Source organism: Phytophthora ramorum (genome assembly GCF_020800215.1).
Source record: "Phytophthora ramorum isolate Pr-102 chromosome Unknown Phyram_PR-102_s0009, whole genome shotgun sequence".
In the NCBI taxonomy this organism is placed as follows: domain Eukaryota; phylum Oomycota; class Peronosporomycetes; order Peronosporales; family Peronosporaceae; genus Phytophthora; species Phytophthora ramorum.
This window is the reverse complement of record NW_027150655.1, coordinates 601,282-617,238: the sequence shown is the minus strand read 5'-3', so window position 1 is coordinate 617,238 and position 15,957 is coordinate 601,282. Positions and strand designations below refer to the sequence as shown.

Genomic DNA, 15,957 nt, shown 5'->3' with positions numbered 1-15,957 from the left:
TAACGAAATGTTGCTACAGGTGGAGAGGTAGTATTTCTCGTTCGAAATATTTCAACAACCCCCGATAAGTCGGGACCCGTCCAACGCGGGAGGAGCCAACGGAATTTGTTTGCTTGGATTAAATCTGCTGGGGTCGGCTCAGAGCATACAAAGCGGTTGAGAGAGCAAAACCGGCCAAAAATCGCTTGAGTTTCGAGCGTCTCGCCATTTGAATTGGAAACTCTTGAAAGTAGAACAGGGGTTTCTCCACGTACGGAGGTGAACCGGGGATGCAGTGACCACACACCATCATCCCACACAGAGAGCCTGCTGTCTGCAAATACACCGACCATCGATAATGAAAGATCAATTACACCGACAAGGACTGAGGTCTCAACTAGAACTGCCGAATCACAAATTAGCTGCGTCTCCGATACAAATGTTGCCTGGGCGAGTTCGTTTCCGATAATGCAGCGCACGTCGCTCGAATTGTGGAAATCTCGCCCGTAAAGGACAAGTCCAGTTGTATCATGCGCGTAGATTTTTTCTGGTTCAAAGCCAAGCACAATAGGACTTACAACGTACTCAAACCGAAGAGATTCGATGGAATAGTCTTGGAGATTGTTTGTCACTTGCACATCTACCCATCCAGGGCTGTGTGGGGGTACTACACAAGAAATCGATGAGCCTCCTAACCACGTAGCTGCAACCACATCCGAATTTCCAAATTTGCATCTTAGGCCTGCACTGCGTTCGAAGTTTAAGCCGCGAATAATTACAGAATACTGTCCACGCTCAGATCCACGTGGTGGGCTAACCGAATTCGTGACTGGGGCAGCATAATAAGTAAATACCAGCTTTGGGCCACCTACGGCGGAAAAGTTTGTTCCTGAAACTGAAAGTGATACTGTTGATGGCCGACTTGGTGGTGATTTACAAAATATCTGTGCGTTAGATAAATACTCGGCTGCAACGTTGATCTCCCCAAAGCTACAAACATAGCCTCCATCTGTCCTAAATGGCCCACCACTGACCAGCACTCGGGTCCCCCCGCTCTCAGGACCTGTTGAAGGTCGAATCAAGTTTATTAATGGTGCTGCCTGCGAGCAATATTCCAGCGATTTCTCCAGGACGCTAATACCGTCGATGTAGAGCGAGAATTTGCTGCATTTCTGTTGCTGCACGGGCGAAATCGGACATTCGATAACATTTTGATTGATAAAAGTAGCTATCACTTTCAATCCGTCGAAATCGCACTGCATAGGAACATTGTAAAAGTACATGCCGGTCACTGTGACGAACGCTCGTTCAGGCTTCGACCGTGATTTTGGTACAATCATGCGAACCACTGGGGTCCGGACATACGAGAGCGTAATGGATTCATAGCTGCACTCATCCTCATCGCGTAGACATACTCGCACATCCACTGGACCAGGGAATCGTTCTGGGGTAATACAAGAGCCGGATGTGCTATTGAAAACTGTGAATGGCACTCGGTCGTACGGGTAGTGTGATTCAAATTGACACACTGTATCAACCTCCAGAGCTAAGTTTCTCCCATCAATAATCAGCGTTTGGCCCCCAGTAGCTAGCACTAGCTTCAGATCCACAGCAAGAGGTACCGGTCGTGCCAGATACTGGAATGGAGCTTCAAAAAGAGAATCTTGTTGGGCAGCTTCTCTCACTCGTAAAATTACTGGATCAAATGAAGACACATTGAACGAGTAAAATTCCTGTGGTGTCGGCATTGAACAGACACATATCGACGCGCTCACGTAAGAAGCCTCCACAGAAATCTGGTTAATGTCCTCTCCATACAATTCACATAGCATATCCGCCTTCGTATGAAAGTTGTGACCCACCAGCGTTACTTCAGTAGTGACTTCGTCACTCAGTCCAAAAACCGGAGAAGCATAATCCACAACAATTGGTGGGTAAAATACGAATAGCACCGGGTCAGTGGTAAAATCTCGGTCGTTATTCGTCACGCGTACAGGATGAACACCGGAGTTCAGACGCCTAGGAAATTCGCAAATGATCTGTGATTCAGTGTCAAACCTCACGGGACGCACAATTGTCGTGCCCATACTACACCTCAAAAGATCAGAATTAATAAACCCAGCACCAATAAACGTCACCTCAACATTTCTTGATCCGAAGCTTTGCTGTGGTGAAACCGAAAACACTCGCGGTTGAACTACAAACAAATACGATCTCAGTACTTAGAGCTTGCCTGAAATTGCAGTCATGCACGATGTAGTATGTACCTGTAAAGTTGAACCTCAGCTTGCTGTTTGCTAGACTGTCACCCACTGAAACGTGTACATAGGCTTCCCCAGGGCTAAACGGCGGAGTGGAGCAAACGATTCCCTGCCCACTTGCCCAAAACGCAGTTGTAGTAACGGATGTAGATTCGTTCTCACGGCTGAAAACACAACTCATGTTTCCATTCGAGGAAAACGCTTCTCCAGTAATAAGGAGTCTTGTAGACCCGGTATAAGATCCAAGTGGCGGTATAATGTTGTGAAGAACAGGCTCAGCTGTTCAAACAAAGAATAACACGAGGTTAATTCTCTTCATAAAGGGCCAGCACGAAATGTAGAAGATCAACGCACCAATGTACTCGAAAACCAACGAAGAGGTGTCGACGAGGCGAGTATTGAAAATGACACTAACACGGACAATGCCAGCGCCTTGTGGAGGAGCAACGCATTGAAGTTGTGAAGAAGACTTTGCTGTTGCAGCGCTGGTTACATTGCCAAATTGACATAACATCGGGAATTTCTCGTTAAAGCCGCTTCCATCAACTAGTATTGTCGTGTTTGAAGAAGCAAGACCCATTTGTGGCACAATTCGAGAAACGTGGGGGGTCATAAGGTAGTGATACGATAATTCAGCTGGTGTAACGACTTGTCCGTTCAACATGCACTCCACCATCACGTTGCCAGCTCCAATCATGCTGGGAGGTGCTTTCAAGCTGGCACTTGTTGAATTCTGAATCTCGGCATTCACAACCATTGATGAGCCAAATGTACATGAAACAAAGTCTTCGGATGCATTGAGCCATCGTCCGTGAAGAACCACCGCAGTTCCACCTTCAACACTCCCGTATGATGGCAACACAGACTCCAATCGAGGCAAATCCTGGTAGCGAAAGAGTGCATTGTCCGAGGAAAAGATACTCGCATTTATTGAAACTTGAAGCTGCGAGTATCGTCCGCTGCGGCTGGGTGGGGTAAGGCACTGTAGCATGGTATCAGTCAACCGTGTTGCAGGTACCGGGGTCTGATCATCGAAATGACACAGAAGTATTTCGTTGTCGAGGTATCCTGTACCCGTCACTAGCAATTTTGTATCCCCTTCAAGAGGGCCTTTTTTAGGATAGATGGATGCGATTGTAGGGGCTTCCAAGACAGCGAACACTGTACTAGCAATGTCAGGCTGCCCACGATTTAAACTTATTGAGAGACCAATCCGGCCAATTTTATCGTGTGATCCATCAAACTCACACAAAGCGATAGCGGTTGACTTAACTACAGCAGCAATCGGCTCGGATTGCGAACTGAAATGGCAAAAGGTACCATTCTTTTTGAAATTGGGACCTCGCACCGTGATATTTACACGTGCACCTTTCGCCACAAACGTTGGTGAGATATCGAAGATGTCAAGTGCTAGATTCAATAGTGACGAAAGGTTTTTGTTGCGTGCCGGATCAGCCCCAAAAGTTTTGTTGGTCAATTGTTCACCATCAGAAACACTGTTGGGTAGTGTTAGAGGTACCCTACCAGGAACTGGACCAGGATCCGTAGGGACAAACGTTGCGATCGGTGCATAGGTAAATGTCAGTTGTGTGCTGACCACCAATGACTCCACAATAAAGTCAATGAGTACCGTTTGGGCGCCATTGTCATTCCACTCAATATCGGGAATAACACAGTAAAGACTTGATTCATTCTCTACTCGTGCAATTACCCGAGCATAGTCGCCGTAAACGCATGTGATTGATAGCGGGGTGCTTTCATTAATCTTGAATCCATACCCCTTCACTTGAATCGACTTCTCATTCGCAGACGGTGGGATGATGCTCTCAAACGTCGGTAGGTCATACACATATACAGTTGCCGCTTCGCTAGACGTATGAGTGCCGTTGTTCATACTAACACGAAGGGAATAGCGCTGAGCCTCGAGTGCTGGGGGATGAGGACACGTTATAAGCTCAGTTGTCATGACGTTGCCATCCACGAATACGTCCCCAAAGTCACATTTTACACCATCGCTTTTCACAAAACCTTTTCCTCTCACTGTAATAGTAGAATTCGAGCTTTTAGCTACGAAAGGGGTATCGACATCACGGACAACAACCGGTTCGTGCACAATAAGACTGGACCGACTTCGCGAGAAATCATAGCCACCATTCAGGGAAACACTGATCTCCACTCGACCGGGGGTATTTGGAGCCTGAGTAGATTCGCATCGAACCCCTCGACCCCCATTCGTTACTGTCCCGAGAACTTGTTGTACTGCTCCAATTCGACATACGACTCCTCCAAACGAAACCAAATATTTCCCAGACATCTCGAGAGATAAAGAGGAGTTAGTTGGAACTATGCACGGCATGATAGCGTCGATCTCAGGTGGGGCGTAATACCGAAACAAGAGACTTGAGTTTGAAAAATCGAGGCCGTTCAGCGTGACTCGAATAGGTACAGATGCAAGCCCACCAGAGGCGCCCAATGGATCCCACGCTGGGCTGATGCATCGTATCACCGTGTTAGAGACGAAGTAGGCTCGTGCCCGTCTATCGCCAAAACTGCATGCTACATCCGACGCATTCATAAAGTTTGTTCCACTAATATCAACGCTGGTTCCTCCGGTTGCTGGTCCTGCCAGCACGGATGCCGTCGCTAATGTAATATAATCATGAGCAATGACGCGCGGAGCATTCACTTGTGACGAGAAGTCTTGGGCATTATTAGATACCAAGACTGCGTACGATCCCGCTTCACTCAATCGCGGGGTTAGGCACTGAATAATTGTATTCGTCACAAAACTTGCCGCTGTCGTAGCACTAGACACTTCACCATCGACCACAAATGCGCAACAAAGACCAGGGAGGTCACGAAACCCACTCCCTGAAATCGTCAGAACCGTTTCGGATTGAATGGGTTGTAGCTGGGGGAAAACTGTCTTCGGTTGTGGCATTGGTGTGAATGTAAATTGAAAACTCATAATCTCAGGAAAAACTTCACCTTCGATCGTTAGAGTCACATCTGTTGTACCTCTGATATTGGTGTCTGTAGTTCTCCATCTCAGTTTGGTAGAACTTATGTATTCCAGCGCATCAGTCGAATTCTGTTCATATGAAACACCATAGCGCACATCGCCGAGAAAACCACGACCGGAAATCGTCACCAAGGTGCCACCTGCGTCCGGACCGTTTGAAGGCGAGATTTTGTCGATAGATGGCGTATTCACGACTCCTAACGTAATTGGTTGGACCGAAAAATCCACACCATTCACAGAAATGTCGACCTTCAGAACGGCCAGATTTGTATCGAAGCGCATTGGCTCAACAACACATTGAACTCTAAAGGGTGAAACGAATGCAGCTTTAGAACGCAAACCGCCTACTGAACAGCTCGCTGAAGCTAAATTGGCGAAGTTCATTCCAAATACATCAATAACTTGTGGCGTAATAGAGCGCAAAACTTGTCGTGTCGATAGCCGAAATATCCACGGGCGTTTGCGTAGCACAAACTGCCCCACCACAGAGAAATCAACGCTGTTCTGGGAGATTGAGAGGTTGAAGGTGCTTTCTTTAATGTCAATTTCCGGGATTTCACAAGTGATCGAGTCCGATGTTACTACATACGGGAGATCATCAATGTTGCCGTTTATTCGACACATCGAGAACCGACTGTCAAAGTTTGGAGAGCCTTGCACCGTCACCAGGGACCCAATATGCACCTCTCGATTTTCCGGCTCGATGGACCATATCGTGAGTTCAGGTGTCACCGTCTTACCCACAGTGCTCGCCTCGCTGTTGAATATATTATCCGCGTACACGAGCTCCACCGATAATAACTCATTGTCGTCGACAGTCGGCAGCGCCACATTATACTCGTCTGCATCCGGGTCAATAGCCTGCCTCATGCTGACGGTATTCTCGAGTTGATCTTTCAGATAAAAATGTGGTATCACCTCCGTCTTCTCGACTTCAGCTACCGGCGTTGTAACAGTCGTGCTGTCATCTCCCGTGTCACGGATTACTATCTCTTCCGTCGTCATCAAGTAACTCAACTCCGTTTCGGTCAGAGCCGTATCGAACGCAAATACAGACTTGAGGTACCCCTGGAACCCATCGAGCGGTCGCTCCACCGCAGCCCCCACTACCAGCAAAGGGCTAGCAATACTCTGCACCACTAATCCAACGTCAATCATCTCGCCATCCACGAAAACTGTGGCTGACTCTTCGCTAAACACCACTGCAACAAAGGACCATTCGTCGGCCACCACCGTCGCTTTTTCAACCACCTGGTCGCCCACTTCCCACCTTCCTCGATCCACACATAGCGCCCTGCCCACACTCGACCCATTCTGTGACAACAAACACCTACGAAATCACAACAAATAGGTCACTTCCAGAGCCGGTATCGAATCAAACAATCAACCCACCCTGAATTCACCGCTGCAGTTTGGACCCAGGCACCGACCGTTAGTTGTGGAAAGTTGCGGCTATGGATGTCGATGGGGAAATTAATCCCTGAGCCTTGCTCCAAACGAGCTCCAAGTGTCGGACTCGTTGGGATCTTCGTAGAGCGAGGGAGTGCGTCTTGGCTGTAGCCGCTTGGGGTCCCGTCGGGCGCATAGTCCCTTGAATCCGAGAGCAGCGGGTAGAACGCCACGAGGTGACGGGGGAGTAGAGCGATGATCGGGCTGCTGGTAGGATTAGATGCAGCAGTCACAGAGAGCAGGTAGAACAGAGGTACAAGCAGTCGCAGCGTCATGCACGTCATGGTGGCAGATCTCTTGGGCGTCCTTTTGATTCGGAAGTGTCTCTTCAACAATAATTATTGTGAACAGTGTAGATGCACCAACGAAAATATTGTTTTTACTTAGTCCTCTTTGAGTCAGTATCATGGACGGATCTTGCGAGAAAGCGTCTCTTCACTGTAGTTTCTGCGCCCTTGATGTCCAAGAGTTTCAGCGATGCAGAGCGCGGATGGTACTCTCACCTTACCTGTGTGTCACGCAGTGGTCACCATATCTCTGAGTTTGAGTCTGGCGGTCCTGCTGCGTCAAAGCTTCCACTTGGCACACGAATTCAACCGGAAGTCGGGAAGCTGCGTAAATCTCTCCGAGATGTCGGAGCCTTTGCTGTCCGACGGTCATGAAGAGTCGAAACTACGTGGAAATACTGGAAACTCATTGCGATGTCGAGCGTTGGATGCATTTCGGGGGTTGACGCTGTGTCTGATGGTGTTTGTCAACTACGGAGGCGGAGGGGTTGCTGTCTTCAAGCATAGCGTCTGGGACGGACTGACTATGGCAGACTTGGTGTTCCCATGGTACTTCTCTTCCTTCTACACATAACACATTTGATGCTGATTGTGGTGTTTGGCCTGCAGGTTTGCGTGGATTATGGGGTTTAGTACATTTCTGAGCTCATCTGGCCGTCGCTACTCACTTATCCGGGCTATTCAGCGAGCGGTGAAGCTCTTTGCATTGGGTCTCTTTGTCAATAATGGAGATAGTTGGAGTGAGTGGAGGATTCCTGGAGTGCTACAATCGCTTAGTGTCGCGTACCTGGCCGTCACTGTAGCTTCCTGGTGCTTTCCGAGGCACAATCACGGAGCTGCGAACCAGCATCGAATGTGGGGCTTTGTATCGTGGCATTTGATGTTTGGTGTAATTCCACTGACTGTGACGAATCTGCTGCTAACGTTCGCACTACATGTGCCTGGTTGTCCAACGGGTTACATTGGCCCAGGAGGTATGGCAGACGATGGGGCGTATCGTAATTGCACTGGAGGTGCACATTTGTATGTAGATACCGTGGTATTTGGACTACATCACGTTTTCAAAACACCAACTTGCCAACAGCGCTACCAAACGGGGCCTTACGACCCTGAGGGGTTCTTGAACTGGTTGATGGTCGCTGCTACTGCGTACATCGGGTACTTGCAGGCTGCATTGTTCACGGAGGGACGCGAGCAGCACAATTTCGCTCTGGATGAGGTGCATAAGCATCGCATACGGCACCTTCTCGTTAGTGGCAGCGGGCTTGTGCTGCTAAGCATCGCATGTGGAGGACTCTGGTTATTTCCTGGCGGTCCGTGGATCCCGCTCAACAAGAATTTGTGGTCACTTTCGTATGTTTTGCTGAGTTCGGGCTTGGGCTCATTGCTATTCGCACTTTTCGTGAAACTTGTCGATGGTAGAACCGTTGGAGCGTGGCGCGGTGCTCCCTTCAACTCCGTCGGAAAAAATTCAATCGCAATTTACGTAATGGTACGTACAAAAGAATTGCTACCTAGCTACCTGTGGTTTGCGTACTCGGCTTTGCTAACGGGTATTTGATCAATTTTACAGCACGAAACCTGCCAGCACTTTGCCCCATTTGCAGCAAAACCAGTGACTGTTGGGGAAGACGTACCACATTTTGAGCTGCTGTTCTTTAATTTGGTCGGCATGTTCACGTACGAGTGCATTTTCTTGTTATAATATTGCGACGTTGCCTAAGCCACAAACGATATCTTGTTTGCAGGTGGATTGTCGTAGCGCAGTGGATGGATCTTCAGAGGATCTTTATCAAAGTCTAAAACGTGGCAGGGACAATGTGATCTGCTATTGTTTCTACATGTAGTTGGGTGATATCCTATTCTGTTTACATTTGTTAGTCGGCAGCATCATAGAACAGCGACAAAGAGTCCTGTTGAATTGCTCGGAAGCAAGAATACCGACGAGTTGTCCATGGGCGTTCGCTCGCTTAGCGGCACAGTCACAAACCTAATTTGCGGCCTGCTCGATCCGTATTTGTCGACCCACGAGTCCACTCCTGCATCCGGATCGAGTTCCATCGACGGCATGACGTAGTCGACCAACCTCTCCATGACGTAGCTGGTTGTCTCCACGTCCTCACTTGCTAGCTCGTTATCCTCTTGACAAGGAGCCCAGAACCAGCGGTCGCCCCAAAACTCGACGTCGCCGTCGTCTTCAAAGCTGAATCCGTCCAGCTCCTCTTCACTCTCGCTGCTGCTCCACTCTTCCTCGTCGTCGTCTTCATCGTCGCAGAGTTCGGAGCCGGAGCTGTCGGTGGTGTCATCGTAGCTGCAGGACTTGCTGGAGCAGGGTGCAAAGAGGTCCTGGGCCCAGATTGCCGACGTTGGCTCTTCTGGCATCACGGGCATGGCGCTCCAATGCATCGCCCGGTCCACAAGCTCGAAAGTGCTCCATGGGAGTCCCACCACCGTCCGGAACGTGCGCGCGAGGAGCGCCATCGCCACTTGCGCGTTTTCCGCCGTTCTCTTGAGTTTGCTCGTTCCTGCACTTGAATCTGCGCCGGAATTCCGAAGTGAACACCGAAGAGTAGCAGCTAGCGGAGCGACATCTCAGCGGCAGAGATTCCGTGAAGAAACCGCTTCAACATGGAGTCGAGATGGCTACGGTCTCCAAAGAGACTCTCGATTCTGATAACTGCTCTCCAGCACGAAATATTGATGGAGAACCTCCCTGACGTCCTGCGCTGCTGTATAACAGCATAGCGCTCTCTGCCATGCGTGGACTTGTTTGGATATGTGTCCGTCGTGACTAGAAATTATGATTGTCACTAGGGTGCGCCGTGTTGTGGCGCTTGGTAGCCGCGTCGTCTACCCTCGCTAGCGGGTTTGACGACTTTATTGTCTATGGTACAAGTGAAAGGTACTGCTGCAAGTGACAGCAACAGTGAGGTCTGGTCGTTTGCCAGGAGTGAAGCGCCTCCCTTTACAGGAGAGGGATGTAGAACCCTGCGAGCTGGGGAGGCAGCGTGTGGGTCTGCTGAGCCTCCACTTCGGGTACAGTCGCCACGTACGTGAAGTCGGACTTGCTGGAGCCGTAGCGATCGACCCACGAGTCAACGATGCCATCCGCGCCAAAGTCGATCGACGGCATGGCGTACATCGTCGGCCGGCGGTAGTGCTCGTCTCCGTGCTCGAGCCCGAACTCATCCAGGTCAGCGCTACGTTGGCTAGCCGTTTCATACTTGTCCTCGTAGCTGTCGACGCTGTTCGTCGAGCTGGGTGGGGACCAGAACCATCGTTCACCTTCGTAGGCGTATGACACTCTCGTGTCTTCGTCGTCCGAGTACCCGTCGAGGCTCACTTCATCGCTGCTCCAATCTGCATCCTCGTCGCCGGAAAACACCCCGGAGCTGCAGCTGTCCGTGAGTTCATCATCAATCGACGCCAAAATGGAGTCGGCTTTCGATGCCGTGAAGACGTCGTCCGCCCACTTGGGTCCTTTCGCTTCGGGCGGGGCACTCCACAACAGAGTTTGCTCCATGTGCTTGAGGACGCTCCACGGCATGGTCGTGACCGTGTCCACCATCCTTCGGACGGCAGGGAGAACCATCTTGGTCTCACGGCCAGAGGCGTCAACCGAACCACTTGCAGGTTCGTCTCTGATGAGTGTCGAGCTACTTGAGAAGTGAAGGCGCCGACCGAGCAGAAACCGATGCGAGCGTGCGATCAGTGCCGGATTTTCGTGTCAACTGCGTCGGCGAGTGAAAACTCCCGCGGTCGCCGTCGCAGCTCGCCAAGACCGACAAATCCCTTGTGCTCCAGCGAGGACCAAGGAAAATGAATGGAACAGCTGCGCGGGTTGCGTGAGTGAGTTGCTTGCAGCACGCGCCAAAGGGCCGACGACTGAGGATTCCGACGTGCCGGCGTCGCGGCTCAAGTCAGTGCTCCGAGGCGCTATCTGCTCTACACCCTTTCCAGATTCCAGGACGAGCTGATTGAAGTTCAATCCTCCAAACTGAAGGCGTTACGCTTCAACATGCGATCTCTGAAGTTGCTTTTATCGTTACACAGAAGATTCTGGGCTGCATCCAGCGTTGCAGATAGCAGCTCTTCCTGATCAGTAATGGTAATGCAGTGTCCTGCATCAGTCGCAGTGTGAGCATGATGCCTTGGAAACATTGGCTTCGCATTACGCACATTAAAACCGAAACACTACGCTGAAATTCCTGTGTCACTTTCTTCCTCTCTTCCTTTCCTGTCCACGTGCCCTTAGATATGAACCGATGCCTGCGTTGTTGCACCTTGGCAGGCAAAGTTCTATGGGCCGCGTGGGGGTGGGCGAGCTACTTGCACGCCTCAAATACACCTTTGGCGTGTTGCTTACAGCCACACTTCGTCCGCACGGTCTGTGATACTCGAAGCATCCGAGTCACGGATAGACGACGACATGGAGTCGCTGCCCTGCCGGTATCGCCACGGGTGGATGATATCCTCGCGGGTGATAGTGCTGTCGTGGAAACTGTACTTTAGGGCTTCGTCCAACGCGTCCTCGTCAGCCGTGAGACGGCTAGTCTCCGACGGGGCCAGTGTCTTGCTTGTTCTGACCACCGGAGATTCACGATCCTCGCTGAAGAAGAAAAGCTCCCAGCAATCTTGGCAGTATAGCTGACCATGTCGACCTGCAACATCAAGCTCTGCAAGCTCGCCGGTGGAACCACACCGATCGCAGTGTTTGCCCTCCGTGTCTCGGCCATTCTGAGAATCCCGGAGTGGGCTCGCAGTGGAACCAATTGCCATGGTAGAGTGACGCTCGAACTGCAATTCCATCTGGAGACTCTGAAGGATCTCCTGGATCTCCTCGATCATTGTTTTCTTCACAAGCACAACGAGGGCGGGTTTATCCTTGATGACCTCGCGAACATCGTGAACGGTACGGAAGAGCTCATTGACGAGAGGGTTGCTCAGCGCGCCATCGTGAAACTCGTCCTCTTCTTCATGAGGTTCATGCTCCATCTGCTCTTCACCTGCTTTATGGTGTTCGTGCTCTTCCGTCTCGCCAGCCTCCTCTTCTTGCACCTGACCCAACTTCATACCCAAAGACGTATTCATAGCCTCCTTTTCATCAGAATGGCTCTCTTCGTTCTCGTTCTCCTCCTCTTCGTCATCATCATCAAATTCCTCGTGCTCATCATCGTTGTGATTACCAAGATCAAGCAGATCGTCAAGCGATGCCACACTCGCCGCGAGGTCGCGCTCATTTGAGCTATCGATGCTAGCAGCGTCATCATCTGCGTTCTCATCCATATGATCATGATCATCATCGTGATCATCTCCAAACTCGATCATCTTGATGGGTTCCACTTCTTCTTGTTCCTCCTCAATGGCATGCTCAGATTCAATATGCTCTTCAGCACCAACCATCGCTTCCGTGGATTTCATCTCTTCCACGACAGCTTTAGTGTTCAATTCAGTGACGATTTTTTCCACACCAGCTTCAGAATTCACCTCAGTGGCGACTTCTTCCACACCAGCTTCAGAGTTCACCTCAGTGGCGACTTCTTTTACAGCAGCTTCACTGTTCACCGCAGAGATCACTTCGTCCGGCGTTTCAATGGGTGCTGGTTCCTTCTCTTGCTGCTCCTCAGTCTTGTCCACCTCTCCGCCATCCGTTGAGATCACCGGTGTCGCAGTGCTGTTGTAACTCGAAGTAGTCAGACTACCTCCCTTGACGACAAAGTCCTTTAGTGAAATAAAGTCATCAGCAGGAGCCAGAGGTGTCATGACAGCGGGGGCGGTGTCGCTGCTAACTAAAGAGGAAGGGCCACCCGATGATAATGGCGGGGTAACAACCGGTGGCTGGATGGAAATGTCTTTCTGCATCTTCGCAAAGCTTGCATCCAAATTGTGGCTGAACACGCCCCCATTCTTGAGCTCAACACTGTTGTCCATGTGGTTGATCTCTTCGATTTCGAGCTCCTCCTGTTTGTCCGCTTCTTCCAACTTGTCTGCATGACTCGTATTCCCGTTAGTCTGGCTCGAGAGGTGGTTCGATGCCACGTGGTCGTCTTGCAGAATGGTGTAAGACAAATATTTAGAGTGCGTTTTCCGACCAAGTGGGTTACCAGGCGTGCGAGCCGGCTGAGGGTCCTTTGATGCGGGTTCGTCGTCCGAGTTGCCCTCCTTCGCTAGGCAAGCCTTGGCGTAGATGTACATCAATTTGGCTTGCACTGTTCCTTCCTTGATATCAAGCAACGGCACTCCACCAAACTCGCATTCCTCCTTAGGTTTTCCGGCAGCTCGAGCGACAACGCCAGTGGCCTCATCGAAACTCAAATGGGACGAGTTGCTGACTTGACTATCGCGAGAGGCCAGACGCGGGCGCGCAGGTGATGCGTGAATCGTGACCGGACGTTGAGCAGGCTTGCTTTCTTCCTGTGCATACTGCTGTTGGCGTCGGATATCGTCGCGCGAGGCAGAGCTGGTCCGAGATCGTGGGGGTGGCAACTGGGCCTGCTGCTGCGGCTGGTTGAAGCGGCCTGTGTCATCATACGTTGGGCGGCGGTGCGGGATAATGTGGGCGTCAATCCTCAGGTCAAACTGTGGTGCCTCGTCCATTGGCTCGCGACGGAAATCTCCAGCCACGCCATCCTCATTCGTCAGCTCTCGACCACGCGCGTAAGCATTCATCGAGTTGTTTGAGTATCGTCGCTCCTTCACCTCAATGTTCGAAGCAGCGAATTGATACTGCGGTTCATACTCGTCAATAGGCTGTTGCTCAAAATGCGTTGAACTGTCCCGCGAGAATCGGCGTCCTTCCGTGCGAGCCACAGCCGGCTGCAACTCATACTCCCTCTCATCCGAATAGCCTTGTTCCGCCCTCTGGGGCGTCTGTAGATCCACACTGTTATTCCGCCGCGGCGGACGCGGAGCCGGCTCAAACTCGGGCTGAGAAAGAGGCTTCGTGGGTCGCCTCGGACGTGCCGAGCTGTCTCGTTCCTCGTCCGCCAGATGGGGCAGCAGCCCTCCAGCGGGGTTCACGACGCGGTTCGACGACGCGTGGAAGCGGAGAACCACGGGTTTTTCAATGACGTGGAGCCACCTGAGCACTTTTTCGACTCCCAGGGCCTTGGTCTTCTCCCCGTTAATGGCGATGAGCACGTCGTTGACGCACACGCGGTCCATGCCGCGCCCTTGTCCTCTGCTTGCGCTGATAAAGTCGACGCACGGGACGTTCACCTTGGTGTTGTACGCGCGGAACGAGATGCCGAGCGAGCCGCGCTCCCACACGACGCTGAACTGTTTGCGCAGTCTGCGCTCTTCGGCCTCAGCCTTGTCCTTGTGCTTACTCTTGTGTTTGCTCTTCTTCTTACGCGACTTGGACGACACGTCGCTGTCGATGCTAAAGTTCTGTTCGCTCGGGTTGCGCTTCTGCTCGATCAGCTGCGCGCGCGCCTGAGCGTCCACGTCGGAGCGTCCACGTTGACGACTCTTGGGCTGCTGCGCGCTGCTGCTAGTGCGTGAGCGGCCGCGCTTGGACGCGGGCTCCTCGGCGATGGGCGCTGCCACACCACGCTGCAGCTCCTGTAGGGGAGAGCGGAAGTGCAGCACCATGGGCAGCCGCTCCTTGAAGAGCAGCCGTACAACCTTCTCGTAGCCCAAACGCGTCGTCTTCTTGCCGTTCACGCTGATGAGCAGGTCCCCCTCGCGCACGCCCGCCATCTTGAGCACCGAGGGCTGCGGCAGAAGCTGCGCCACGACGGGCGGCATGTCGGCACCCAGGTCGGGGCGCAGCACCACGCCCAGCGGCCCCGCGTTCCAGTTGATGAGGTAGTCCTGCATGCCGTCGGAGGACGCCATACAATCACTCCCGACTTAGAGGCTCCGCAATGAGTGCGGAATGGAGAAGTGCGCGCGGAATGGAGGTGTCCACGACGGACGACAACGCCAGGTGGTACTGTACCTCGCCAGATTCACGACTGGGATTGGTGGAAATGCGCTGGCGGAGGGAGATTTGGATTGGACAATATGGAATTATAGTGAAAGCAAGTGAAAGACGGCATTGACAGCAGCCGCCACGATCGCTGGCTGTCACGTGCTGCTACGTGTACATGCAGTGAGGCATTGTCTGGAGCTCTTGCGGCAGTCGCTCGCAGACAGACAGGTCTCCGCTGTTGTGTCTGCACGATCGGACAGCTGAATTTACTAATACTAGCGAACCTGCTGCCGCTGATGGCTTCATGTCACCAGCTCAGCTCCATCTCGAACGAAATTCTCTCCAGCCGTCGCAGGAGCAAATAGCATTGCTCTGCTGGCTACATGTAGCCCAAGCAAGTGGCGAGCCACCGAATTTCCTTGCGCGCCGAGCCAAGCCACTCGATTCGAGTCCGAGGCGCGACCTACGCCCGGCGCTGCTCGAGTTACACACGCCATCCAGTCCGCCCATCGCCAATCGCGCCGTCGCCACAGAGACAAGCATGCCTTCACACGGCGTTGGGCCACGCACGACCTTAGTCCTCCTGCGGCAAAAGCTGGCCTACAGCCCGTATAAAAAGCCACGTTACCGGTGTTCATTAGCTTCTCTCATGGCTGGAGGCAAAATGGTGGCTGGCCAGTTGGTCACTTCAACTTCACCAGCCAACCAGATTCGTTTAGTTTGTGGATACGTTTTCTAGGGTTACATGACGCTAGCTTCCCCCACCTCTCTCCATAGGTTTAACCTCCTGGTGCGTGCAATGCGTAGCTCTCTGTGGAGATCGACGCTGGGTCCGCCTTGGCAAATACCGTGCAGCCCTGTTTCGTGGGGCACCCCGCTCACCTTAGTTGGTGGAGACGCTGTCGCGCCTGGGTTGTACCACCCCTGTCTCCGTAGCCTCGATCTCCATAGTTTTCCCAACTGTGGTCGAGCAATTCGCGCTCAGAGAGTTTCCAGATTCGGCGTGGTCGGCGTATCGAGCGACGGGAGGCGACAAGAACGATG

At 51.9% G+C, this 15,957-nt stretch overlaps 5 protein-coding genes across 5 annotated transcripts; 1 reads left to right on the top strand and 4 right to left on the bottom strand.

The window, feature by feature from the left end:
* Positions 1 to 4,834: 4,834 nt before the first annotated feature.
* KRP23_9917 (uncharacterized protein) lies at positions 4,835 to 6,995 on the bottom strand (the record flags this gene model as incomplete). The annotated part of the gene is made up of 3 exons (XM_067895531.1): positions 4,835 to 4,883; positions 5,852 to 6,592; positions 6,655 to 6,995. The coding sequence occupies 3 exons, from the start codon at positions 6,993 to 6,995 to the stop codon at positions 4,835 to 4,837; spliced, it is 1,131 nt and encodes a 376-aa protein (XP_067741739.1).
* A 346-nt stretch (positions 6,996 to 7,341) lies between these two features.
* On the top strand, positions 7,342 to 8,801 carry KRP23_9916 (Heparan-alpha-glucosaminide N-acetyltransferase; the record flags this gene model as incomplete). The annotated part of the gene is made up of 6 exons (XM_067895530.1): positions 7,342 to 7,547; positions 7,608 to 7,972; positions 8,030 to 8,351; positions 8,421 to 8,490; positions 8,572 to 8,678; positions 8,747 to 8,801. The coding sequence occupies 6 exons, from the start codon at positions 7,342 to 7,344 to the stop codon at positions 8,799 to 8,801; spliced, it is 1,125 nt and encodes a 374-aa protein (XP_067741738.1).
* Positions 8,802 to 8,888: 87 nt separating this feature from the next.
* Positions 8,889 to 9,479, bottom strand: KRP23_9915 (uncharacterized protein; the record flags this gene model as incomplete). Its single annotated transcript, XM_067895529.1, has 1 exon — positions 8,889 to 9,479. One exon carries the CDS (start codon positions 9,477 to 9,479, stop codon positions 8,889 to 8,891), a length of 591 nt encoding a protein of 196 aa, XP_067741737.1.
* A 484-nt stretch (positions 9,480 to 9,963) lies between these two features.
* Positions 9,964 to 10,590, bottom strand: KRP23_9914 (uncharacterized protein; the record flags this gene model as incomplete). The annotated part of the gene is made up of 1 exon (XM_067895527.1): positions 9,964 to 10,590. The coding sequence occupies one exon, from the start codon at positions 10,588 to 10,590 to the stop codon at positions 9,964 to 9,966; it is 627 nt and encodes a 208-aa protein (XP_067741736.1).
* Positions 10,591 to 11,360: 770 nt separating this feature from the next.
* KRP23_9913 (uncharacterized protein) lies at positions 11,361 to 14,837 on the bottom strand (the record flags this gene model as incomplete). Its single annotated transcript, XM_067895526.1, has 1 exon — positions 11,361 to 14,837. One exon carries the CDS (start codon positions 14,835 to 14,837, stop codon positions 11,361 to 11,363), a length of 3,477 nt encoding a protein of 1,158 aa, XP_067741735.1.
* Positions 14,838 to 15,957: the final 1,120 nt, after the last annotated feature.